Below are 24,525 nucleotides of genomic sequence, written 5' to 3' on the forward strand. Positions count from 1 at the left end.
ACTAATGCATTGAATTCTGCCTGTTCGTGTACTTACGTCCGTGTTACATCTTACGCATTAGTGTGCGATCGTCGCTTTTCTACTGTTTTTGCAGGCAACAGCATGACGACTGATGATCAACATATACCTTGTGTATTTCTGCACTTCGACGTGTCGTAGCTAGATAATACAAAATGAAATTATACGAATATTTAAACATTTTTTATTTGGACTAGTGTGTGCTGGCTGCCTAACGGCAGCCGGGAATTTAATGTAGCCTAATGTGACCTAATCTAATCTACCTAATCAGTGAATTAGGTTAGGTTAGACTAAAGCGATATTCTGTTCGCCGTCAGGCAACCAGATGCACATAGTGCGATTTAAAATCATTAAAATTAGTTAAATTTAATTTTTAAGCCCACCCGTTATATATGAATATATACATACATATATTGGTGTCGGTCACCGTGCTGCTGCCTGCAAAAACAATAGAACAGCGGCGATCGCACAGTGACGCGTAAGAAGTACACGGACGCACACGAACAGGCAGAATTCAATGTATTAGTTTCGACAATTTTTTGAAAATATCTCGAAAACTAAGGCTGAGCAGCGGTTATATGTATAGGAAAAAGTTGTTCAAAGTGTTGATTTCTACAACATTTTTAAAAATCATCGAAATCGGAGTTACTGTGCGTAATCTAAATAATTACCGGTTAAATATTAAAAAACTAAAAAATAAATAATATTAAATTTTTAAACACAAATATTGATACTTTCCACGTAGTCAATTTAACTTTACTTAACACAACACGTTACCCTTATACAGTATTGCCACGAAATAAGCAAGTGGCTCGGGACCGAACCGTTGCTTATTTCGAGGGAGGTAGCTATTCGGCTTGACTTTGTTCTCGAAACGGGACGATAGAGAACGCGAAAAACGAGTGAGAGATCCAAGGTAGCGGCAAATCATATAGTGATCGGCCGAGCAGCGATGTTATTTTTTGAACAAGGATAGAAAGCATTATATACATATATTCCATCCTTCTTCTACTAACCGATGTCACTGCTCAGTCGAGCGTGAAATTTATTACCCTAAACATCGGCTTCGCGCTTTCATGGACCTATCACTCATTTCTCGTACCTCTCACTTTGCGGGCGACTTCAAACAAAGAAGAGGGGATAGCGACTTGCTTATTTCGAAGTCGAGACCACTTGCTTATTACGAGGCAATACTGTAGCCCGTGCGCCAGTCTGGTACATTCCACTGCAGTAGATCGTCATTTCGAGCATGTCGGTGACGCGAACCCATAAGATTTTCCCCTGCTGAAAATCTCTCAACGCGCCTAAAGAAGTTTTCACTTCAATAAAAAGCTACTTTTTTGGAACAATAATATCAGATGTAAAGTCATCTCCATAAATTATGACAAATAATTTTTGCCCACTCTATATACGGGATTTTGCTATGATCGCGGTGTACGTATTTGAAAAACGCTAAGTTCCCCACGGTTTCTCAAGTAAGGGCCCACGACAAGAGACCGCCGAAAGTTGGCTCTGAACTCGACACTTGACAGCCAATAGTAAGAGCCGCTAACATCCATCGCGTGAACATCACGCCGCTGTTTTGTTTACATTCACTGACTCGTTTCGTTGGCCGTACTATAGAGCTCGCGTCGAGCACGCTGATTGGTTGAGATGACCGGTTTCCAATGTGGCGACCGGTCGAGCTGAAGAGTGCTGCCGCGGTTCGTGTGCGACGGTTGAAATTAACGCATTTTTGAACATATATGTATACAGTAAAAAATAAGATGATTCTCTGACTAAAAGATAGTTCATATTAAAGATAATTTATAGTTTATGTAGTCATTTTGAAGCATTAGTTTGATGTGCCATTAGTACTAGTTTGTACTTCTCTGTCATCAAACTATGTCAGACTACTAATGGATTATCACTTTTAATTGTCATACATAAAATTTTACACAAATAATATTACAAATACTATTAATATTCTGTTAAAAAAACTTAATAGGTAGAACCATTGACCGAACATCTCTTTGTCCTGGAACCCGAAAGATGGCGCCCACTAAGAGCAAATCTCTCGCCAGTTTTTACTTCCGGCAAGCTTAAAGAAATGTTTCTTTTAATGCTAGATTGTTCGATGTATTTGGAGAAACATCTGGCAAAAATAGCGGATAAAGAAGAGCCGGTTGACTGTCGCGAATTATCAGCAAAATTCACAACCGATGTAATCGGCAATTGTGTCTTCGGAATCGACACGAGTGCTCTTTCGAATGAAGACAGTGAATTCCGTCGAATAGGCAGAAGTGTCCTTGCACCTTCCACCCGAGCGACAATTAGAAATTTCGTTAGAGAAATTTTACCCTTCCTGTACAAAACCATTGGACACCTGCTTCAACCCCCAGGTGCCGATAAATTCTTTACCAAAATGGTCGTGGATACTATAAACTACAGAAAAGAGAATAATATTTATAGACCCGATTTTATCAACATACTCATGGAACTTAAAAATCATCCTGAGAAACTACAAAATGTTGGTAAGTAATTTGGAATAAAAGTATTTTTATTTTACTCTATAATTCTCTATTTTGTAATCAAGTACAGGGCGCGCTTACCACTAGGCAAAATAGCCATGTGCCCACTGGCGTAATTAGCATTTTTTTCTGGGATGGGTCATAATTTATAAATTTATAATGCGGGAATTTTGAAATTATGAAATATTAGATTTCTGAAGTTTTGGAGTTCTGGAATTTTGGTATTTTTGAATTTTAGAATCTTACGATTAGAATATTGGAATCTTGGAATCCTAGAATCTAAAAAATGGAGAGGAGACCAGCTCACATTTTTAAGAGGCTAGACTTTAGGCCCTTACCTAGTTACGCCAACGCACATGACACCTCGTGTGTGTGCCGATGCACCTCGCCCATCGACTCACCGACGACGCGGCGTGAATGCGTTAATGAATGTGTAGCCAACTTCACTGCGACAACTTCAATCCAACGCAGTGTACACAGCGTCCCGCGGCCCAACTCTCAAGTACTTGTTAATACTTGCAATAAGCATGTGCAAAATCTATTTTGTATAAAATGAATATACAGGTGACATGGAATGAAATTCATTTTAAATAAATTCGTTACAAATATTATAGTATTTTTCCACATAATAAAAATGATCTTATTCCAAAATTCCATATAAAACAGATTTTGCACACGCTTATTGCAAGTATTAACAAGTACTTGAGAGTTGGGCCGCGGGACGCTGTGTACACTGAGTTGCATTGAACTTGTCGCAGTGAAGTTGGCTACAAATTCACTAACGCATTCACGCCGTGTCGGTGAGCCGATGGTGAGTTCGGTTCACCGACGCTGCGGCGTGAATGTGTTAGTAAATTTGTAGCCAACTTCACTGCGACAAGTTCAATGCAACTCAGTGTACACAGGATGTCCTAGAATTAGGTCGAATCCCCTGGGGGGATGATTACTGAGGTTACTCTGAACAACTTTTTCCTTTGCCAAAATATTGGTTAAGACTTCGTTTTGGAATTATTAACGAAAAACATTCTCCAATTAAAACTTATGTAGGGCGCGGGCTGAATTACGAGAGCGTTGACTATTGATTACGTTCGAACGGTGGTCATGAATACGCGTGGTGACACCACATTGGCACAATCTGTGGTTTCGTTTTCGAGATATAAGCAACTGAAAATTGGAATATCAACTTCCGAAGCGCGTGTTTTGCTTTCAGACACGTTGCTAACAGCTGACAATTGAGCAGGTAGCCTATTCTCTAGTGTCCGGGATCAGCGTCCGGCCAAAAAGACACGTGAAAAGATAAGGATATATATCTGCCTAGTCATGAGGACAACGACCCATTTATGGTTTTAAAGTACTAGATTAATGCGCTCTACACGCACTCTAATTGGATAGTTCTTTTCGTTAATAACTCAAAAACGAAGTCTTAACTAACATTTTGGCAAAGGAAACAGTTGTTCAGCTTCACCTCAGCGATCATCCTTCCAGAAGATTCGACCTAATTCTATGACACCATGTATATCTACAGCAGATGTGAACAGCATTGTAACTTTTGTTATGATGTTTTGCAATTATAATACAAACGTATTAAAAAAAATAGGTATGTTTTTCTCAAGGTCCCAATAAGCCAATTTTTTTCTGAAAGTTTCCTACCTTAAGGGGGTAGACACGGCACGTGACCTCTCCGATTTGGGACGTCGGTATTACATAGAGGTGTGCGAGTACTCGTAATTTACAAGCCGAGCTGAACTCGCTTCGATTGTTCGAGCCGAGTCGATCGCTTGAATTTGCCGAGCTACTCGAAATCGATGAACTGTTTGATATAAAAGCGAGCTACTCGAAAAAATCGAACTACTCGAATATTCGAGCCCTTGTGAAACTTCGATTTACTTGAAGATGAATTTTCAGTTCGAAAATGTTCGAATTACTCAAATATAATTGAGTAGATGCTTAACTTTCGAGTTACTCGTACAAATTCGAACTTACACGAATATTCATCTACTATTATTGGTAGAATCATCATCCATAGTAGATGAAGAGAAAGAAGAGTATGTAGAACCAAAAAAAAAACAGTTGACTATTTCACGAGGGCTCGAATATTCGAGTAGTTCGATTTTTTGGAGTAGCTCGCTCTTTTATTCGACTTCGAAAAGGAGGAGGATACTCAATTCGATGTGTACATATTTTTTTTTTTTTTTTTTTATGTATGTTCACCGATTACGCCGAGACGGATGGACCAATCGGAACGAAACCTTTTGCATCTGGTAGGGTATGTCTCCCGATTGGTCCTGTTATAAACACATTTTACATTTTTTCACTCCGAACGCTTTTTATTGCAAAAAAACGTACTGTTTCATGTATGCACGGCGTACGGTCGCCGATTTCTGCGAGACGGATAGACCAATCGGAACAAAACTTTTTGCGTCTTATAGAGTATAACTCCCTATTGATCATATAAAAAAAATATTTTGCATTTTTTCGTTCCTAATGATTTTTTCTTCCAAATGTATGTTCGCCGATTACTCAGAGACGGCTGGACCAATCGGAACGAAACCTTTTGCCTCTGGTAGAGTATGTCTCCCGATTGGTCCCGTTAAAAAAATATTTTGCATTTTTTCATTCCTAACGACTTTTTTTTCTAAATGTATGTTCGCCGATTATTCCGAAACGGATGAACTAATCGGAACGAAACCTTTTGGATCTTCTAAAGTATGTGTCCAGATTAGTCCGGTTAAAAAAACATTTTATATTTTTTCATTCCGAACGCTTTTTATTGCAGAAAAATGTACTATTTCATGTATGTGCGCCGTACGTTCGCCGATTACATACTCCGAGACGGATAGACCAATCGGAACGAAACTTCTTGCATCTTGTAGAGTATATCTTCTAATTGGTCCAGCAAAAAAATTTTTATATTTTCTCATTCCTAACGACTTTTATCGCAAAATACGTATTACAGTAAAACCTGGGTAGATGCAACGAAAGAATGCTTGGATAAGTGAAACCTCGCTATCCCCTCCACTTGGGGGGATCCCCCTAAGCCGAACCGAGCCGCTCGGCGAGGAAACCGTGTAATATGATCCGACCGTAATATCGATGTGACTAATACTAATTGAACGATAAAACTTTTTTATTTTTAACTTTTTCTTAATTAAACTTCTACTAACGCATTTGTGAGATTTTTCTGATTAAAATGACACCAAACACGATATAGTTTGAATTATATTTATAAACAATAGTAATCGAATAAACAACATAGAATTGACACCACAACTGAACATAAATGATATCGGCTGAATACAAAAGATGTGTACGGACTCAGAATCGGCATGTCGGCTGAATAGAAAACATGTGTACGGACACAGAATCGGCATGTCGGCTGAATACAAAACATGTGTACGGACACAGAGTCGGCATGTCGGCTGAATAGAAAACATGTGTACAGACGCAGAATCGACACCTCGCTTGGATAAATGCAACATTAAATGCCCAGAATCGACACCTCGCTTGGATAAATGCAACATTAAATGCCCAGAATCGACACCTTGCTTGGATAAATGCAACATTAAATGCCCAGAATCGCCACCGTGCTTGGATAAATGAAACCTTTGAAACCAGAGCCAACACCGCGACTGGTTTTGATGTCGATCTCTGTTGCTTTTTGCCAACCTTTAACATCAATTTAGCAAGTAATTATAATTGAAACTATATCGTGTTTGGTACCATTGTAATCAGAAAAATTTCACCGATGCGTTAGTAAAAGTTTCAATAAAAAAAAGTCAAAAATAAAAAAGTTTTATACTTCAATTAGTATTAGTCACACCGATACGTTTCGGCTCTTTCCTTTGATCATCGGACCTCTCTCTTTCCACCACTGTCTGTCTCTTTCTACGTTCACGCTTGGCTGGTCGTCGCGTGTAACCCGAGATTCGACACCTCGCTTGGATAAATGCAACCACTGGGTCCCAATGTTGGTTGCATTTATCCAGGTTTTACTGTACTTCATTTATATCTTCCGGCGTTTATGCTGTAGGGAATGTACCGATAGCGATGAAACCTTTCACATTTAGTAGGAGGTATATCTGCGATGATCCCACTTGCAAAAATTTATGAAATTTGTTGTTTATTAACAACTTAAATTCGGTCAATTTTTTTTCGGTTTATGGTTATTAGCTAAGCAACAGAAATCTAAAATCACCTTACACTATCCCACAAATACTACTGGTTCCACTAAAAAATGTGAAATAAAATAATTTTTAACAAAAAAAACATCCGACTTCGAAATGCCCTAAAAAGTGTAAACTAATTTCTATTTCATTTATACCAATATTCCATAGCTATTAATAATATCTACTTAATCGTTAAATAGGATACCAAATACATTTCAAAGTTTTCGGAGGCGGCGCAAAATTAAAAATACCCGAACAAACGATGCTGCTAATAACGATTTGATTGCGGTATGGCAAACTTGGTAATTAATAAGTCGTAAGAGAAAAAATATATGACCGGCTGAAAACATTTGTAATTGTAACGATTATATGAGAAATAGGCAGCACTCCTGATGTACATGCACTATACTGCAGTTCACAAGAGATCATACTTAACTCGCGCCGCTCACTAGGTTTAGAGAGATTTTTAATAACGTGTGTTATTCCCCTCTACAGCTTGCTTCTTATTATACTTTGCGAACATATAAATGGTGGGCAGAAATGGTGGTACGATAACTGATAACCGGTGATGATATTGTAAAGTTTCACGATACAATGAAATTCCTATTATTTGTCGCAAAAAAAAATGATGTGAACGCAAAGTAAGAAGCAAGCTGTAAAGGGGAATCACACGCACTATTAAAAATCTCTCTAGACCTCAGTAGGTCACTAGCTGTGCGAGTTAAGTGCGGTTACTCGTGAACTGCAGTATAGTTAATTCGCAATGGGTTTGTTGATTCCCGTTGAATATTGTTTACTTGAAATTATCAAATGGGTGATTTATCATAGGTTGTCGACGCCGGAGTTAGGATCTTCCTAGTAGAGAAAAAGTTTTTAATTTTGCGCCGCCTCCGAAAACTTTGAAATGTATTTGGTATCCTATTTAACGATTAAGTAGATATTATTAATAGCTATGGAATATTGGTATAAATGAAATAGAAATTATTTTACACTTTTTAGGGCATTTCGAAGTCGGATGTTTTTTTTGTTAAAAATTATTTTATATATCAAACAGTTCGTTGAATTCGAGTAGCTCGGCAAATTCAAGCGAATAAATCGAGTACTCGCACACCTGTAGTATTACAGCAGTTTTTTCGTTGGGCCTGGTGGAGCCATTTGCGTGGTCTGGTACGAACTTGAAAGGTTTAATTCTCAGCTAGCGTGCGCGCAACACGATCTAGGAAGGCAACAGTGCCTCAAGTATTTTTACAAACACATTCAAACGCTCATCTCGCCAGAGGCATCGCGACGATACGCCTGAAGAACAAAAGGGAAACATTGGCGCGTGGTTAGAGTGAGATGTAGGGTGATCATGCTACCCTTCTTTTAACCTAAATGATAGAATTGTCCCGCGCCGGTAATTCCTGACTGACCAAACGCGTGGATTTTATATAACGCACCATAGCACCCCTCGCTGCTGAAAAATATATGCATACTCTGAAGAAAAGAAGGAACGTGCTATCTGACAATAATTTTTTGAAAAAGTTATTAGCTTAAATAAATTATTAGTTATTAGTTTAAATAAATGTTTTTTAATTCATAAAAGCATACAGGGTGCGTCACGCAATTGGGACGGGCTATATCTTGAATTTGGTAAGAGATAGGAAAAAGCTGTTCATGTAAAAGTTCAATGGTATGATGATGTTTATTTTTCTATGACTTCATGTTCTTTGTGAATGCAACGATGCACTCAAAAAATGCAAATCCACTTTTTATATAAATGGAATTGCATTTTTTTTTTACTTGTGTCAGCTCCTTGAAAGATTCTGCATACAAAAGTACTATGGTACTATTAGAACTAACAAATGGAGGGACCTTGCGTCTATCCAGTAAAAGCTGAATATATGCAACAGAGATTGGGAACCAGACGTTGCATACATCCAGCCGAGGTGTCGAATCTCGAATTACATGCGACGACCAGCCAAGCGTGAACGTAAAAAGGGGCAGACGGGTGGCAGTCAAATCTTAGCGAAAAGGGACAATCTCAACATTCAGAATGAGAGAAGGACAACATGACTGTAGTGCGTCCCACTCATCGTTCGGGCGATGTTGCCTTTTTCGCTTGCCTTCGCAGCACAGTTCGAGTGACGTAATCAAGCTAACGCTTGATTCTGACTACGATTCCAAATCGGCAGCCTTTCTACTTAGACGCCACCTTATAACTACTAGCTGAACTAAATTTGTCACGTGACTTGCTCTGTAGTATCCAGATAATGGCGGAACTCGTTTGTGGGAATGCAATACGGATTTTTCGTTTTTCATCCTTATATGAGACTATTTGAGGCTGGGTGAGGGCTCATTCGAAAGAGATAGGTTCAGTGCAGCGCGCTCTGGTCATCATTTGAGTCACAAAACTCTTTTAGTAACCTAAAAATACCTTGGATTCTGCGGATGTATTTTCTCGATTTTTCCTCTACTTTGGACACTCATATTATTAGATATTAACAAAATCTCGTTCAATCATGACCAGAGCGCGCTGCATTGAACCTTCCTCTTTCGAATGAGCCCTCACCCAGCCTCAAATATTCTCATATAAGGACGAAAAGCGAAAAATCCCGGACCCCTTTTTAGGCCCACTTTTGCCGGTAATGTCACCTCGCTGCATTATCCGTGTCTACTCTCTTAAGAGTATACCATTAAATTTTTGTCCAGTGATTTCTTTTCATAGTAAAATATCAATTTTATGCAAACAAACTATTGGATCTTGTAAAGTGGACCTTGAAATATGTTCAGAAATTTTGTGAGATCAAATACCTAATAATTTACGAAAAATGCGCGATTTTCTGCGTGGGATCGCAGGGCATGAGTGTGACCGTTAAGTTATTGTTTGAAAGCATGAGGGGTTAACCGTTAGGGGTTAAATCAGTTATCACGTTCGTGTCCACCTGGATAGACCATCTCACGCTTCTTATCTTGATCAAGTTGCATTTGTTTTCATGAATTCGAACTTATTATTGTACCTTATCTAGGTTTCTAAAACAAAATTTATCGTGTTTTTCAGAACTGACAGACACGTTGCTCACTGCCCAAGCATTCGTCTTTTTCGTGGCTGGATTCGAAACCTCTTCAACGACTATAGCTAATACTTTTTACGAATTAGCCCAAAACCATGGTATACAAGACAAATTGCGAGAAGAAATTAGGCAGAGTGATACAAAGTATGGTAAAATTTTAACATACGATCGAGTTAAAGAGATGAAATACTTGGACAAAGTATTCAAAGGTTTGTATTATTAAAATATGTCAAATGTAATTGTAAGACAAAGTTTTTATAGCTGCACGTAATAAGGAGCAAAAGAGGAGAAATTATAAATTAACGTAGAATAAATATTTCTATAACTTACAAGTGATCAAAGAAAATTAGTGCTGAAAATATTTATTACAATTATTTTTGAGGATTTTACGTCCCAACATTTACATTAATTATTTACATTTTAAAATTATAATACTTTTTCATTTTTGTAACACGTCTTCAATATTCTTTAAGCTTGTACAGTATCAATTTATAAGGGAAATAGGGATATAGGGGAAGCAGAAATTTTCAGAATCTTAATTATGATCATATTAATGTTAAAAATGATTTGGAAACAAAATATTATTACTCACAATTAATAAATATTACAAAATTTCGTACGTAATTAAGAAACATGAATGATAAAGTAAATATCAATTCAAACTCTTTAGCGTAAACGTTTATACGCACGTGTTTGGTGGTCACTGACTTATGTATGAGGCTTTTGGGTCACATATAGAGAGGGGCGGCAGCTAAGGAGCCTGAAACATCACCATATTCCCCGGGGAAACCTTCTTTGCTCGATACCGTACATTACATTAATATAAAAATTTTCATTTTGACTAGCAAAAGATTAATTAAATTTTTAAAGATCTCATTTTGTTACGATATTCATCTAATTCCAAATCAATATCTAACAAAAATTACAAAAGGTTACAACTATCAAATAATATTGTAGTTAAAGACTTTTCGATTCGTTTTTTTATGCTAAATGGTCAATTTTCCGATTGCACATTCTCTATAAAAAGAGTAAAAATTTTATACAAAATGAATGAAAATAATATTTTTAAAATTTAAAGATGAAATTTAATAATTTCTGTATCACTTGGTATTAAAAACGTACCTTAAACTCTTAAAAAATTGTAATATACATATTAAAAATTTTATACCCATTAACATTTAAAATTGAACATGAGTAATCCTTCTACATTATAATTCTTTTAGATTTACACGGTTTGTAATAAATTATTATTATTTTATTTTTTATTTAGAAACATTGAGAAAGTACCCTATATTTCCAGTATTAATGCGACAAGCACTGAAGAACTATACATTTAGGGAGACCAAAATTACGATACCAAAGGGTACTAAAATGTGGATTCCAGTATACGGGATCCAACGCGATCCAAACGTTTTCTCAGATCCTGAGAAATTTGACCCTGAGAGATTTAGCGAAGAAGCTGTTGCAGCTAGACATTCTATGAGCTATCTACCATTCGGTGATGGGCCACGAAACTGCATTGGTAAGTTGAAAAAAAACAATCCAAATTTGTTAACAATTACTAATTTAAAAATTATAAAAGCTTTACGTTAAAATATTTCTTAACAACTAAATTTATTGCAAGTAGTACTTAACGCAGACAGGGGCGTCATGTTAATCTTTTTAGTATGTGAATAGTTTAGTTTATACTTTCATATATGATCAAAAAACAAAGTAAAGTCTAATTTTCCATATCCCTAAGTCAGCAAGATGTGGTTTCATTAGAACTATCATATCTCACTTGATGCACCTACAATAAATACCAGAATTGAGCATTATTTCAAATAAACTTCTTAAACATATTCTCAATAATTCAAAATATTTAAAAATTAGAAACAATTGTTTCTTTGAATGAAAATCTATTCGTGAATCTTTCAATAAAAATCTTGAATTATACCAAATTATTTAAAAATAATGAATAATTTTCAATTTAAAAACATTTTTATTTCGAATAAGTTTTTATTTGAAATCAAAATTTATTCAAATAAATAATTTATTTCTTATTCTACAATATTTTCGATTTAGCCGAAATTTCTATCAGAAGATTATTTCAAATAATGCCCAGCTTTGCTAAATACACATTACAGTTTAGAGAAATAACTAAGTGTTTCTTGGCTTGAAATATGCAACTCGCTATCCCCTCTTCTTTATTTAAAGTCGCCTGAAGAGCGATAGATCCGAGAACAAGTCTTTTACAATTACAGTAAAACCTTTCTAGTTGTCGATAAGCTGAGAAGCGAAAATGGATAATGTGGGCAGGATAGACACGATTTATTGAGCCTTATGGCTGTTTTTGATCTCCGGCGACAAGTCGTAAAAGAGAAGAATAGCATGAGAGATGTGGCAGCCGTGGCAGCCGAGAAATTAACAACAGTTTAACTTTCTTGTTTTTAGGTTTTTCTGGATGCAAATTGGTTTAACATATTGGTATAATTTTTCTGATTAAAACGAGACCAAACTTGACATAATTTGGCCTATATGGACGAAAAAAAATCGGATTTGGGATGTTCCCTTGTACGTAAAATAAAGGGTAAATTTTCGGAAGTGTAACTCCTGTCAGAATCGAGCTGATTTTTTTGTGTGGTTTCTTACATTTAAAAAACATCATATTTAATGTTAACATGGCAGCGCGTCAACAAAAGCAATGTCAATAAATATTTTTTTAAAGATTTTTATTCGTCGATCTTTCGAACTTTTTTTCAAGATTTCTAAAAGAAATATTCTGTTCTTTCAAAAAAGAATAGACATACAAACTATTTTGACACTTCTTCATTATAAAATTGCTGAATAGCATCGAAAATGGCATGTATGCGTTAACTGTGCGACAATATATTTAACCAACCATGTGGTAATCACATCGTCCGAATTTTGGGATATTACCAGGATAATTTCAGATGTAAACAAAAAACAAAACATCCCACTCGAGTTGAACAGTAACATATTAAATTCGTTTTGCTGACTGGGGGGCTTTGCCCCCAGACCCCCCTATATACTACACTAACTAATACCAATACCCATTTTTTATATAAGGAAGTAATAAACACAATTTGCAAAATAATATATTTATTAGTATTAATTAGTGTAGTTATTAGGGGGGGCCTGGGGGGCACAGCCCCCCAGTCAGCAAAACGAATTTAATATGTTACTGTTCAACCGAATATTTTCTATTTCGTGGAGTTTCCACCGCGCACAGTGAACGCGTACATAAAATCTTTAAAAAAATATTTATTGACATTGTTTTTGTTGATGCGCTGCGATAATAATATTAAATATGATGTTTTTTAACTGTAAGAATCCACACAAAAAAAAAATCAGCTCGATTCTGACAGGAGTTACACTTCCAAATATTTACCAAATAAAGTAAATATGCTCCAAATTATATCGTATTTGGACTCATTTTAATCAGAAGAGTCTGTCCAATGCGTTTAAAAAATCCGTAGATAAACAAAATTAATATTAAAAAAGTTATAGTGCTTTATTATAAACTACAAAAACTCCAACTCTCATCAAAGAAGCTGCATCGTGTGTCGCGTGACTGACTCGAACAAACAGACCATAGCCGTCGGGTGAAAAATACATGGGCGTAAGACGAAACCGACGCGACGAACACTGTCATCAGGGCAACAAACGGACAACCAGAGAGATTTTACTGTAGTGCCAAAATGAGAGCATTACAGTATTGCCTTGAAATAAGCAAGCGGTCTCTGCCTCGAAATAAGCAACTCGCTATCCCCTCTTCTTTGTTTGAAGTGTCCCGTAAAGTGAGAGGTCCAAGAAATGAGTGAGAGGTCCGTGAAAGTGAGAAGCCCATGTTTTGGGTAATAAATTGTCACGCTCAACTGAGCAATGACATCGGTTAGTACAGGGTGATCCTCTCGCTAGTGGACCCAAAGCAAGTGCCGCCACAATAGAATGAAGAAGTCGACATTCCATTTCTGTCATCGCTTACTTGACGGAGGTGGCCCTTGCAGCGTAGACGGCTGTGTGTGTGTAAAAATGTGTGTAATGAGCAGAAGAGTCTCATTTAAACTCTGCGGAAAACAGTAAATTTATATGTATTTACCTTTTTACTTTTATACAAAGTGCTGGAAGTGGTCCCCTCCAGCGTCCAAACATTTCTGAACTCGTTTTTTCAACTTTTCAAACACTAAAATCAGCGTATTTTCACTAATACTCTCTACCTACCGTTTTAGGTACGATTTCAATTCTTCTATTGTCCATGGTTTATTTTGGTACACGTGTCCTATAAGCAAACCCCACAAGAAAAAATCTGGTTGGCTTAAATCTGATAATCTAGGAGGCCACAGATTTTTGGAAATAATTCTGTTGTCGAAATAACTTTCTATTTCTCTTATTGTAGCATCAGAGGTATGGCATGTTGCTCCATCTTGCTAGAAGTATCCTTCTGTCAATTCGTCGTCCATTAATTGATTTACGAACTCTTTAAATATGCAATTTATGTATATATCCGAATTAAGAGTTGCATTAAAAAATATGGAGTCAATAATTCTTCTTCTCGAAATACCACACCACACTACTATCTATTGCGAATGTAGAGGTGCTTGAAATACTTCGTGGGGATTTTCAATTGTCCACTTTCGGGTGTTCTGCGAACTCATATATCCGCTTAGATGAAACCATTCTTCGTCTGTAAACCACGTAATATCCAAAATATTTGGTCGATGTTTCATAAAATTTTCAAACCAGGTGCAGAATTGCATACGTTTTTCATAATCGTGCGGTTGTAACTCCTGAACCGCAGAGACCCAATATTGGTATTTGCTTTTTTTGCAGCTGTTGGCAACTTGTATACAGCACGTTCAGTTCTTGAGATAATCTTCTTAATGAGGTGGATAGAGACTCCAATAGTTGAGTTTTCACTGTCTCCACAATTTCCGTATTCATTTTACGCCCACCTCCATGGTGGTTATGGACACTTCCAGTGAATTTAAACTTATTAACTAATTGTAATATATACGACTTCGATGACACTGTTTCACCATAAGTGTTTTCAAATTGTTTTTCACACTTCATTATTGATTGCATAGTGTAATACATACGAATTAGAAACACGCGCTGTTCAATTGTATACATCTTTTTAAACAAATCGCTTTTGGTCACTTGAAAATCGCACTACGAACGCTTCAACACGAATTATTCTTGAGACAAAAATGTGACCAACGAAGTGCACTTGGGCAATAAAAGGGAAGGTATAAATTCATTGGACAAATAACTACCGCCGTTCACCCGGTCCCTTGCAGGTAAAAAGTTACTCTTGAGTGCCTATTTTTATCCAGATGTGCGAGAAAGTAACAAACTCGTACATCGTAACCATTAAGAAAATATTCTGTTTTCCACAGCGTTTAAATGGGACTCTTCTGCACATTACACACATTTTCCCGCTCACAGTCCTCTACGCTGCAGAGGCCACCTTCGCCAAGTAAACTACGACAGAAATGGGATGTCGACTTCTTCATTCTATTGTGGCGGCACTTCCTTTGGGTCCACTAGCGAGAGGATCACCCTGTATATTTGCCTCGAAATAAGCGAAATAGTGCGAGAATTAGCGGGCATGCTATAATATTCTTGTTCAAAAAATAACATTGCTGCTCGGCCGATATGGTTTACTGCTAACTCGGATCTCTCACTCGTTTTTCGTGTTCTCTATCGTCCCGTTTCGAGAATAAAGTTAAACCGAATAGCATATTGTGCTTTCATGAGATCTTAGCGAGGAAAATTGTTCTCTTTCTCACTCTGTTCCACCTCTCCTGTCGTTATTGGCTGCGGCCAATGACAAAGGTTAACGATGAACATATCGGGACAGAGTGAAATAGAATGACGACTTTACAACATTGGCGTAGCCTTTCGATCAAAGTGCCGACTATTAAAATTTGTTTTATACCTTTAGAGTATAAATGACCCGGTATTTATATCAAAAAGTGTAGCTAGGACCGCACAACCAGCGTCAAGCGCGAAGGTTTTATGACATGACCTGCGGATTCTGTTCGGCACTTCGCTGCGTTTAGCTTAAAGAAAAATGTTCTTTTCTTGAACATACCGTAATACATATTGTGCTTTCACCAGATATTGACGACACTTTAATTGGGAGACTACGCCAGTGGTGTGAAATCATTCTGTCCCGATATATTCGTCGTTAACCTATGTCACCGGCCATAGCCAATAAAGACAATGTGCGTGGTAGCTAGAGAGGTGGAACAGAGTGAGAACGTTACCTTGACCCACCAATTTCTCGTAAAAGTAGGGTATATTCAAACTCGGGATTGATCAGTTGCTTATTTCGGAACAAAACTGTACTTACTGTACAGAGATCGTAAGTTGCGGTCCAATAAAATTCGTTGATCTGCCTCCAGTCACACGTATTATGTTTATTGGCCGAGGCCCTTACATCCACAAATCTATCACGTGACGAATGTCGCTAAGGACAAACATTTGTAAGATATTATATTATAGGATATTGATATCAACAACGAACACAACATAAAGAATGTTAAACTATTAATTGAAACGAAATATATATATCAGTCTAGTTTTCTCTAATCTGTGCTTTAGGCTTTTATCTTGTGACACGCTGGCACACTTACTCTCTCCGAAGAAGAGGAACAAATATCTCTATGAATAATAGAACGGTCTTTTCGCAACGGCTTTTGGGTTCGCAGCGTCCTCTGGCGACCATTATAGTTACTGTCTAATTATTTGAATCTTAAACATTGAAACAGCGAGCGACGATTCGAATGCATTGACGTAGATGTAGATTCTTACATTATTAAGAAAACAAGAGAGTTTTTATACCTTCCATAATGTAATTTTCATAAATTTTGCATAATAACAATTATAGTAATTATTTCAAAGTTTGCTTTTCACTCTGATCTTAATAATTTTTGGATATGTGGTGGGAGGTGTAATTTAGAACAACTTGTTCCTGTTGAAGTATGTGGCAGTCTCCTTTAGTTTTGAAGATATTTGCGAAAAACTTTTGGTACTACTGCCGGGAATTCGACCCATGCGTGAGCGTCAGTGAGAATAGACATTTCTCGAAGTCTCGTATATGTAGTTGTGAATGGACCCCTTACGGTCCCACGACCCTCGTTTCTAAACAGGAAGTGACAACCAGTAAACATGATTGAATACTTATGAGTTATAGTTGATATATACTAGAATAGATATTTCTGGGCCACCGTGTGGTGTAGCCACTCGGTCTCCCGTATCTAAACAGAAAATAAGCGGTCGGCTACCGCTTACAAACACAAAGCCGAACGCTCTCACCGACGCTCACGCATGGGCCGAATTCCCTGTAGTAGTACCAAAAGTTTTTCGCAAATATCTTCAAAACTAAAGGAGACTGCCACAAACTTCAAACGGAAAAAGCTGTTCTAAATTACACCCCCCAGCACATAACCAAAAATTGTTAAGATCAGAGTGGAAAGCAAACTTCTAAATAATTACCGTTCTTGTCAAGAACAAGTATTATAAAAAATCAATTAGTGGTCAGAAAAAATCGCATGTTTATATAGTTAAATGTATCCCCTGCGAATATGGAAATTGTACGTCTATGTAGTGTGACCACTGACTTTTCAAGTTGATGGTTCCTGAAAGGGATTAGGTGGAGCCAACGGCACAGCCCCTTGCCCCCTGTCGTTCTGTTTCACGGTGCTCGGCAACTTACGATCTCTGCACAGTACTATGCAGAGATGAGAAGATGATGAACGGAAGGAATGCGGGTACAATTGATCATCGTCAATAAGTCGCCTGACAAAAAATGAAAATGAGACTTTGTGACAAAGTGAGATGGTACGAAGTCAGCGTTGCGATGAACTTTAAACGCGAGGATCAAATGTGAGGATAGGGCGGAGCGTGCAAAGTGCTCCCTTTGCCCCTATGCCATCCGCTAATATTCTTTCCATCTCTGCACAGTACTTATTGTTAGTACACATTATTTTTTATGATGATCTAAATTCGAAACTAACAACAATTGTCTTGCTCTATTTCAAAATATATGAAACCAGGTTTAATTCTATTTTGAGTTAAAATAATTATGAAACATTGTAGCGCACTAATCGATTTGATGGAAACCGAACTCGGAAAGTTGAATTTGTGTCATGGAAAAGAGTTATAAAACACGACCTATCCGTAGTTCACCGTCGGGTATAAGAAGGGCATAATTTTGACAAACGAACCGAGTACAGAAGGCATTGAGTAACCCCTGTACGTGTTAGTTTTTTTTAGAGTCACGCGTTTACCTGAAAAGAAACTTATACGCTCGTTGTATTATTAATATTGCTCTTTATTTATAAATATTTCAAATTGAAATTTTTAGACGGTGTAATATACATACTGATGTACTGTAACTAGAAAATTTTTAATTCACACTTCCAGGTGCATCAGCCTGATTTCTTAAAGGGTTTTTATTAATTTCTTGTAGTTGTTAGTTCTGTCTGGAATTCCATATCCCTAAATCTGCGTTGGGAATTAAGTGCTCTTTTCGGTCAGTTTGTAGAAGCTACGCCTCTTTTCTCCGGTCGCTACCTATGCCCCAAGTACTCGAGGCACCTCAGGCGCGCGCCATATGAATTTTTCAGAGCGCATTGGGGCTACATTCCTATCAATGGGTTTCCACTTCATCCATGAGGTACGATTCATACGACAGGCGCCTGAGGTGCTTCGAGGACTAGGGTCCTCGCACGAGTAACGGCGAGCGGTGGGAAGAAAGAAGCGTAGCCTCAGAAAACTGAATGAAAAGAGCACGTAATTCCCAACGCTGCCCTAAGTCAACACGATTTACTTTCACAAAAGCTACCATAACCTACTTGACGCCCTTGGATACACACTAGATACTTAAACGGTCAGACTTTTTGTGACCTGTATGTGTGCATTCACACGTGCGAGCTTTCAACGGAAAGCATGCACGTACACGTCACGCACGAGAGCGACACTCGATTTCGTTTTTCGTCTCGACAATTACATAAATGAAATTTTCGCTGGTACAGCACACACGGGTGGTCTTCACCTCAGGTTGGTCTGGTCCGTTTAAACGCCAATAAACACCATTCGTTGAGAAAAATTGTATTTTTGAAACTGTAAGCTTGAAATAGGTTATTGATTACACTGTCCAACACGAATTTTGTTTTCCAATAGCCACTGGGTGATGGTTGTAGAGCTTCTCGTCCTGAACACGAATCCGAAAACCGAATTGCTCTATCACCCTCAGTTTTCGAAAAACACGAGTATTTGTAAAAACATGTAGTTTGGGGGGAAAATGACCTATTACACGGAAACTGAAAACGCTAGAACATTCGGATTGGTCTCATAAGATAGAGGAGAGTTTCCCGAATACATTGATGTATATAGTTATTATATTACATGGTTCTGAATAGATGAAAATGTCGATGAAAGTTTAAAAAATAGCCGGCGCACGTACTTCCTACGTATTACTTTTGTATTTTTAAGAAAAGCTTTTTATCTAGCGCGAATTCTCTATACAGTACCGAATTCTGTAGACATTTCCGAAGAAGAAACTATATCGGGTAAGTATTGGAGCAGTATGCAATTCGAGTAAATCGAAAAAATATCTGCCGGTGACACGCGCACGGCGTTTTGCCGTAGCGCCATAGCTCACTCTCTTCGCCTAGTCAGTGCCGTAGCTACGCGTAATCAACACTAATGGTGCCGTTTAATATACATTCACCTTTTATCTCTATAATGTTTGATTTTTTTTTGCTATTATTATTATTTCATAATTATTATTTCTCTTTTGTTGTTATTCATTATTATTGTTAGATACCAACAATAAAATGATAAAATACTTTAATTTAAAATTTAAAAATCGATTGACGAGCATTACGACTTTATCAATCGACACTCGATTGAAGACAGTTTTGAAATTTGTTTATGATATAGAAAGAATAAAATGTATAAGATAAAGAATTATCTGCAGTAAACGAACTTAAAAATATTTTCGTCTTGCTTTACGTTTGTACGTTATATCTTTGTTGTCCTTCATCAAAGTCCAGCAATAATAATAATAGCAAAAAAAAATCAAACATTATAGATATAAAAAGTGAATGTATATTAAACCCCACCATTAGTGTTGATTACGCGTAGCTACGGCACTGACTAGGCGAAGAAAGCGAGCTATGGCCGCCTGGCGGCAAAACGCCGTGCGCGTGTCACCGGCAGATATTTTTTCGATTTACTCGAATTGCATACTGCTCCAATACTTACCCCGTATAGTTTCTTCTTCGGAAATGTCTGCAGAATTCGGTACTGTATAAAGAATTCGCGCTAGATAAAAAACTTTTCTTAAAAATACAAAAGTAATACGTAGGAAATACGTGCGCCGGCTATTTTTTTAACTTTCATCGACATTTTCATCTATTCAGAACCATGTAATATAATAACTATATACATCAATGTATTCGGGAAACTCTCCTCTATCTTATGAGACCAATCCGAATGTTCTAGCGTTTTTAGTTTCCGCGTAATAGGTCATTTTCCCCCCAAACTACATGTTTTTACAAAAACTCGTGTTTTTCGAGAACTGAGGGTGATAGAGCACTTCGGTTTTCGGATTCGTGTTCAGGACGAGAAGCTCTACAATGATCACCCAGTGGCTATTGGAAAACAGAGAAAAAGTTTAAATTTGTTGGACAGTGTTATTGTCGAAAAGTGAGCCTTGGGGGGTTAATAACCCACTCTGCCGTTCCCAAGCTTTTGCTTATAAAGATATATTTTTCGCTTTATTCACACAATTTATCACTTCTGGAAGGCGTAGAATGTTATTTATGATTTGCACGCATCGGACGTAAGATTAGTTTGATATTTCTTCGTCAGAGGCGTTTATGGTATATTGTAGTTAATTTGACCACGTTATCATTAGGGTCGATAGAGATACAAATCAATTGGTAAATTTTCTAATTTGACACTACGAACGGCGATTCATTAAATATGTGAATACAAGCACAAGTAAGACATAGTTGCCGTAACGTATCAATACTGTTGCAATATCTGTTACAATTCTGATCATCAGCAGGAGGAATCGGCTTGAGCCTAGATTTTGATTCCTGCCGGACATAGAAAAGAACAATGCAAGTGAAAGAAGAGTAGCAGGAATGAAACAGTACTGTTTGTCCGCCAGAAGATGGCAAGTGAAAAGTATTTAGCTTTCACTCTGCCACCTCTCCTGCCGTCACACGTATTGCCATTATTCGTCGAAGACGGTGACAAAGGTCGACAGCAAGTCATACGAGATCGAGTGAAACAAAAGATTTCATAGCATAGTCATAGCCTCCCAATTTAAACGGCAGCTATTAAAAAGTCGAATGACTTTCTTATGTGTTATATGCACTATATTACCGCTAATTCGATTAGATTCCCATAATGAAAGAATGAGAGTAAACGCGATTTTCCACAGTTCATTCTTAATTAATGTTTTGAAATTCATTTATGAAATTAGTTCATATTTGCTTACATTAAAAATCTTCTTCTTCTAACTTATTTTATTTAATTGCCATTAAAACCAATAGAATATATATTTTGTATATATTCTTATAGGTTTTATACACTCTGATCACCAAAACAGTGGTAATATACATATGAAAGATAAGGAAATCATTCAGTTTGTTAGTAGTTAACGTTTTGAATGGAGGCCTGCGCCTATGCTATAAAATTATCGTTTCATTTCACTTGGACTCGATGCCGTCAACTGTCGATCTTCGTCACCGAATTCGGCCAATAGTGGCGATGCGTGTGACGGCAGGAGAGGTGGCAGAGTGAGAGCGTAAATACTTCTCCAGAAACTGTGGTTTCTCCGGCGATACGCAAAAATTGGTCTGATTCATCGTACATGATACATATAGCTATCGTAGCATCCGTGTGTCATTTAGGTGTATCCGAAAAGTGACGTAGAATAGCATGCCGTTAGTTGGATGCGATAACTGAGGTGGCGCTGAAATCAGTTTCTGTTCGGCCTAATTTTCGATGAAACGTTGACTGTTTTACCAACGCGGAATTCGGAGTTCGGCCTCGACGCTCGCATCACCTTAAGGGGGTAGACACGGCACGTGACCTCTCCGATTCAGAACGTCGGTATTACAGCAGTTTTTTCGTTGGTCCTGGTGGAGCCACTTGCATGGTCTGTTACGAACTTGAAAGGTTTAATTCTCAGCTAGCGTGCGCGTAACACGATCTAGCAAGGCAACAGCGCCTCAAGTATTTTTACAAACACATTCAAACGCTCATCTCGCGGCAATACGCCTGAAGAATGAAAGCGAAACATTGGCGCGTGTTTAGAGTGAGATGCTATCCTTCTTTCAACCCAAATGATAGAATTGTCCCGCTCCGGTAAATTCTGACTGACCAAACGCGTGGATTTTATATAACGCACCGTAGCACCCCTCGTTGCTGAAAAATATATGCCTACTCTGAAGAACCGAGAATAATTTTTAGAAAAAGTTACTAGCTTAAATAAATTATTAGTTATTAGTTTTGTGACCCTTTGGGGGTTCACTCTATACACGGGGTGTCGCGAAATACAAAACTTTGTTGGGCGCCAGCCACTTATTGTGGCAACTGAAATCCAAAAAGGGAAAGGGGTATGGGGCGTTAACAATGGAGGGGTTCTCGGGCACTGGCGTCCGCACAGCTTCGCGGGGAAGTGCGCAAGGAGGAAATAGTGGAGGACAGGAAGGTGCAGGGTCGGGAGGGGTTCTCGCGGGGTCTCTACGTTACGCGTATCTTTACTATAAACGGGGGTTGACAAAAAAGGGGGTGACGGTTGCGAAAGCTCAGAATAATACAAGAATATGATAAGGGGCTTACCAACACGCCACACACACAACTCCACACTTTATAAATCGCCTCTATAAATTGCCACACAAAATCTCTCTAAATTTCTCTACGCTTCAATACTTTTCTACAGGGTAGCCTCGGGCTCATTGGCGGCTCGTCGTCGCCGCTGCGACGACGAGACCGTCGCGGGATATTTTTGGGAGGGGATGGGGTTTTGAAAGGGGGCCTCTTCCGGCCCGGGATGGATCGATCATCGATCTTCGATACACCGGTGATCGGGGTCGATAGGGCTGACGGACTTCCTGTAGTGACGGGTGGGCTGAGGTCTTTGGGCTCAGCGACAGATGGATCCGGGTGGACGTTTGTGTCTGTTTGGGCCGATTCCTCATAATCTCTGGAAAACTCCTTGGTGCTCTGTGTTTGTTGGAGGGGTGAATCTGCCGCCGCGCCGGCCTCGAAGTTCCTGGTGAGGGTGATCCTCGTTGGTCTGTCCGTCGCCTCCATCGGCCCGACACCGGTGGGCGGGGAGAAAGGGGTAAGGTGAGGGAAGGGTTATGGGTAAGTGTTAGGTGAGCGCATGGGTGGAGGAAAGCGCAGCGATTGTAACGGAGGGGGGGCACGGGTGTCACCACGTTATAGTTTAAATAAATGTTTTTTAATTCATAAAAGCATACAGGGTGCGTCACGCAATTGGGACGGGTTATATCTTGAATTTGGTAAGAGATAGGAAAAAGGTATTCATGTAAAAATTCAATGGTATAATAATGTTTATTTTTCTATGACTTCATTTTCTTCGTGAATGCAACAATGCGCTAAAAAAATGCAAATGCACATTTTGTTTAAATAGAATTGCATTTTTTTCTTTACTCCTTGGAAGTATCAACTCCTTGGAAAATTCTGGATAAAAAAGTAGTATTAGAACTAATAAATGGAGGGGCCTCGGCTCCTTCTCTCCTTCTCTCCCCTCGCTACTATTCCCTCTCACTATTACCTATCACCTATATCTAACAGTACAATGTTTAAAAAACTAATATTTCGTGAGATATCTCATATTTTTCATAAGTCATACCATTCAACTCTTACATCAATAGCTTTTTCCTATCTCTTACTGAAAAGATATACTTCGTCCCAATTGCGTGACGCTTGTATTTCCAAAAACCTATAGTAACTTTGTTTTTCGAAACTAATAAAAAATACAAAGTCAATTCTGAATGAATGCAAATAATTTAAATAAATAAATATCTCATATACAACTTAAGTATGTAAACATTTGCAGAATTATTGTAAAGAGGAGGTATATTCTTCTCTTGTTATACCTCCTCTTTGAGCGAGGTTTGTTATGGGGCGCTGTGAAGAATCCAGACGGGCGTCAGTCAAAACTTAGCGAAAAGGGACGATCTCAACATTCAGAATGAGAGAAGGACAGCATGACTGTAGTTCGTCTCACTTAGTTTTCGGGCGTTGTTGCCTTTTTCGCTTGCCTTCGCTGACACAGTCGAGTGACGTAACCAAGCTGACGCCAGATTCTGGCTACGATTCCAAATCGACAGCCTTCTTAGTTAGACGCCACCTTATAACTACTAGCTGAACTGAATTTGTCACGTGACTTGCTCTGTATTATCCATAAAATGGCGGAACTGGTCTGTGGAAATGCTTTTACGGGACTACACTTTTCGTCCTTATTTCGCAACAAATGAAGACAAAATAGACCTTAATTTGCAGGTAAGGGTTGTGGCTAAACCGCTGCACTCATGATTTCAATCACAGCACTCTTTTAGTGGCCTAAAAATGCTTCGATTCCGCGCCTACATTTTGTCGATTTTTTCCTCCACTTTGGACGCTTATATTACTAAACATCAACATAATCCTTCTAAGACACGAGTGCAGCGGTGTGCATTCGACCTTCCTCTTTCGAATAAGCTCCCATTCAGCCCC

At 38.1% G+C, this 24,525-nt stretch overlaps 1 protein-coding gene across 2 annotated transcripts in view; it reads left to right on the plus strand.

Moving 5' to 3' along the window:
• Positions 1-24,525, plus strand: part of LOC114881645 (cytochrome P450 6A1-like) — a 113,153-nt gene that overhangs the window by 81,524 nt on the left and 7,104 nt on the right. For both annotated transcript variants that reach the window (XM_046288637.1, XM_046288638.1), the window contains exons 3-5: positions 2,006-2,531; positions 9,735-9,956; positions 11,018-11,269. In XM_046288637.1, the coding sequence (XP_046144593.1) occupies positions 2,006-2,531; positions 9,735-9,956; positions 11,018-11,269 (1,000 nt within the window). The remainder of the gene's footprint in view (positions 1-2,005; positions 2,532-9,734; positions 9,957-11,017; positions 11,270-24,525) is intronic.

This window comes from Osmia bicornis, chromosome 14 (assembly GCF_907164935.1).
Source record: "Osmia bicornis bicornis chromosome 14, iOsmBic2.1, whole genome shotgun sequence".
NCBI classification, from domain to species: domain Eukaryota; kingdom Metazoa; phylum Arthropoda; class Insecta; order Hymenoptera; family Megachilidae; genus Osmia; species Osmia bicornis.